Raw genomic sequence first — 3,267 nt, 5'->3', positions numbered from 1 at the left:
AGTTTAAAAGTCAGAACAGAACAGTACAATGATTCTAATTCTCTAGAACTCTGTCCTCTATATGTTGTTTGCGATGATGTCACTTCTCTGAAACTGGTTCTATTTTTTGGGACATGTTGCCAATTCCCTGGAACTGAATGGAAATCCATTTCACTTCTTAGGGATAGCCCCCTTTTTAAAATGTTTCACCTAAAATGACATACCCAAATCTAACTGCCTGTAGTGCAGGCCCTGAAGGAAGGATATGCATATTCTTGGTACCATTTGAAAGGAAAGTATTTACTGTGTGGCTCATCTTTTTCTGCCATTGTTTATTATGCTGCATTCAATGTGTAGTGTAGTATAGTGGTTTTGATGCATATCAGCTTTTTTGTTTGCCTCACCAACATTATCATGTTCAAATTGCCACTGGGAACAGTGTCTGTTGTATTTACAATATTTTTTTAAATATTGATTTTACTATTTGAAATGAGAACGTCCCTCTTCAGCATATGTATATAAATCAAGCAGGTTTAGTACCTTCTACCATACTCTACCATACAAGAAGGCTCGCTGCAGACAGGTAAGATTGACTTGATTGTTTCTAGGGTTGTGTTGCGCTGTCCGTAAGAAAAGCTGTAAAGACAAATCGGTCAACCACCTGAAAATGTAGAACAGCATTTCTACCAAATCATTTCTCCCCACCCCACCGCCGTCAGACATGTATTTTATGAGTTTTGATTTGAAGGCACCCTAATATGAAGTCTCTCTTGATTGATTGTGGCAGATATTTGGGGAAGACTTGACTGTTAATAGTTAAAAAGCTAATAGTTCATTTAAAACCCTTTTAATCCATGCAATGTTTTACCATAGGTGTCAGGGTGACAAACATCTAAGTTCATCACAAACAGGTCAAATGTAATTGCCTGAGCATTACAGTGCTAGAGCATTAAAGAATAGCTCTGTATCTGAAGATTGTTGTCTTTGGTTAATGCTGTGTTGTATCTGTAGAGATTACTTGAGAGGACAGAAAACAACTAACCAGTCACATCAAAGGCCATTGAAACCAGTTGTCAGAGGTAAATGGCTTCTCTCTCAAGTAAAATATTTCCACATCTTTGTAACCAAAATATGATTTCAATGATATAATGTAGATCATGTTTGTAATTTACAGTATATATAATTTGGATTATGATGGCTCTACTTTATCTTAGTATGTCACTGTTTTTAACACAGTGCATTGCTGTAAATCACATTTTGTCTTGTTTTCGGTATAAATGAATTGTTTGGGACACAAAGCAGTTTTAACTCTCCCCTTACAGAAAAGTGTTTCACAGTTTTTAAGAAAATATACAGAACCTCAATTTGAGGGGAAGGGGTGGGTGCTACATTTACTACGGAACGTTGCTGGTATGCATACCGCATTTACCTGAAGATGGCTAACATAGTATTAAACTGTATGCATTCATCTACCACCCTGTCTGACTCATCTCTCCTGTTTCTCCATTAAGATCTAGTCATGACGTTCCAGAAGGCTTTCCTTTTCCTGGTGTTGCTGTGTGCTACAGTGATGGCCAACGTCGACCAACAACATAAACAATTCCTAAAACAACACGTCAATGGGCAAATGACAATCCAGGCGTGTGAGAATCAGATGAAATTATTGAATTTGAACCGGCCTGATGGAAAATGCAAAGTGAAGAACACCTTCATTTTGGCCAATCCAGAGAATGTCATACAAATCTGCACTGGTGGTGGCACACCGCAGGGAAACAATCTGGTTAAAAGCAACAATGCCTTCGTTATAGTCATATGTACACGTACAGGTGTGGATTCCCATCCCAATTGTACATACAAGGGATCTTCGGCCACTAAGAATGTTATCATTGCATGTGAAAAAAAATTGCCAGTGCACTATGATGGTGATGTTGATATTGGCACTACGGATGGAAAGTGAATACACATGAAAGGTGTGTCACCGCTAAATATAAGCACAACTGGAGACTTGTTATTGACAAGGCAGCGCTACTGTGGCTAGCAAATGAGTGTAGGAGTGTTTTCTCACAACTAGATCTCTGCTAACAATTGCAACACTGTCTCCAAAACTGCATGTCTCCTGTAATGTCTACTTTCCAAGCGTAACTCAACTAAACTGCTTTGTGAAATAAAATAACAAAGTTGTCACTCAAATTGTTGTGTCCTGTTTTGTTTTTCGGTATGGGGATTTTGGACCAATCGTACTGTTTCAAAAAATGTACATGAGCTGCAACCATGGACATCTCTGGGAAAGACCTTCCTATTTCCTGGATCAAGTCCCATACTGTTTTAGAATGGGCTTCAAGATTATTTCGTCAAATTCATAAAACGTGTTCATTTAAGATATTATATTGATATTTGTGGATTAAATTCTAAGCATCTTATTACCAAATGTCTCTGACTGACACTTTGCCATATAATAGAAGCCTAACCTCAAAGTGCTTAAAGGTCCAATGTAGCAGTTTTTATCTCAATATTAAATCATTTCTGGTTGACAAATCAAATCAAATCAAATCAAATCAAATGTATTTATATAGCCCTTCGTACATCAGCTGATATCTCAAAGTGCTGTACAGAAACCCAGCCTAAAACCCCAAACAGCAAACAATGCAGGTGTAAAAGCACGGTGGCTAGGAAAAACTCCCTAGAAAGGCCAAAACCTAGGAAGAAACCTAGAGAGGAACCAGGCTATGTGGGGTGGCCAGTCCTCTTCTGGCTGTGCCGGGTAGAGATTATAACAGAACATGACCAAGATGTTCAAATGTTCATAAATGACCAGCATGGTCGAATAATAATAAGGCAGAACAGTTGAAACTGGAGCAGCAGCACAGTCAGGTGGACTGGGGACAGCAAGGAGTCATCATGTCAGGTAGTCCTGGGGCACGGTCCTAGGGCTCAGGTCCTCCGAGAGAGAGAAAGAAAGAGAGAATTAGAGAGAGCATATGTGGGGTGGCCAGTCCTCTTCTGGCTGTGCCGGGTGGAGATTATAACAAAACGTGGCCAAGATGTTCAAATGTTCATAAATGACCAGCATGGTTGAATAATATTTGTATTCATTTACAGTGGTTGCTTTGATTGCAGGACAATGTCATTTCTGCTACTCTTGAACCTATTTTCTGAGTCATCACTAGTTACGACAGACAAAAAGTTATAAACCCCGCCCATTTCTACAAGTTATCTCCTTAAAATCTGATTTTAAACCTAACCTTAACCTTAACCCTAATCTTAACCAGACTCCTAACCTTATGCCTA

At 38.9% G+C, this 3,267-nt stretch overlaps 1 protein-coding gene across 1 annotated transcript; it reads left to right on the top strand.

The window, feature by feature from the left end:
* The first annotated feature begins 464 nt into the window (after positions 1-464).
* Positions 465-2,157, top strand: LOC115131203 (ribonuclease-like 3). Its single transcript, XM_029662797.2, has 3 exons — positions 465-562; positions 991-1,058; positions 1,491-2,157. The coding sequence occupies exons 1-3, from the start codon at positions 492-494 to the stop codon at positions 1,934-1,936; spliced, it is 585 nt and encodes a 194-aa protein (XP_029518657.1). The 5' UTR covers positions 465-491; the 3' UTR covers positions 1,937-2,157.
* Positions 2,158-3,267: the final 1,110 nt, after the last annotated feature.

The sequence above is a fragment of the Oncorhynchus nerka genome, linkage group LG6, assembly GCF_034236695.1.
Source record: "Oncorhynchus nerka isolate Pitt River linkage group LG6, Oner_Uvic_2.0, whole genome shotgun sequence".
Taxonomy (NCBI): domain Eukaryota; kingdom Metazoa; phylum Chordata; class Actinopteri; order Salmoniformes; family Salmonidae; genus Oncorhynchus; species Oncorhynchus nerka.
Note: the sequence above shows the minus strand (reverse complement) of the source record. Positions and strands in the feature narration are given on the sequence as shown.

Excerpts from the sequence above, each read along its gene's own strand:
- LOC115131203 (XM_029662797.2), top strand. The coding sequence starts at position 492 with ATGTATATAAATCAAGCAGGTTTAGTACCTTCTACCATACTCTACCAT. Across the intron at positions 563-990 it reads AGAAGGCTCGCTGCAGACAG|AGATTACTTGAGAGGACAGA; the intron begins GTAAGATTGACT and ends TTGTATCTGTAG. Across the intron at positions 1,059-1,490 it reads ATTGAAACCAGTTGTCAGAG|ATCTAGTCATGACGTTCCAG; the intron begins GTAAATGGCTTC and ends TTCTCCATTAAG.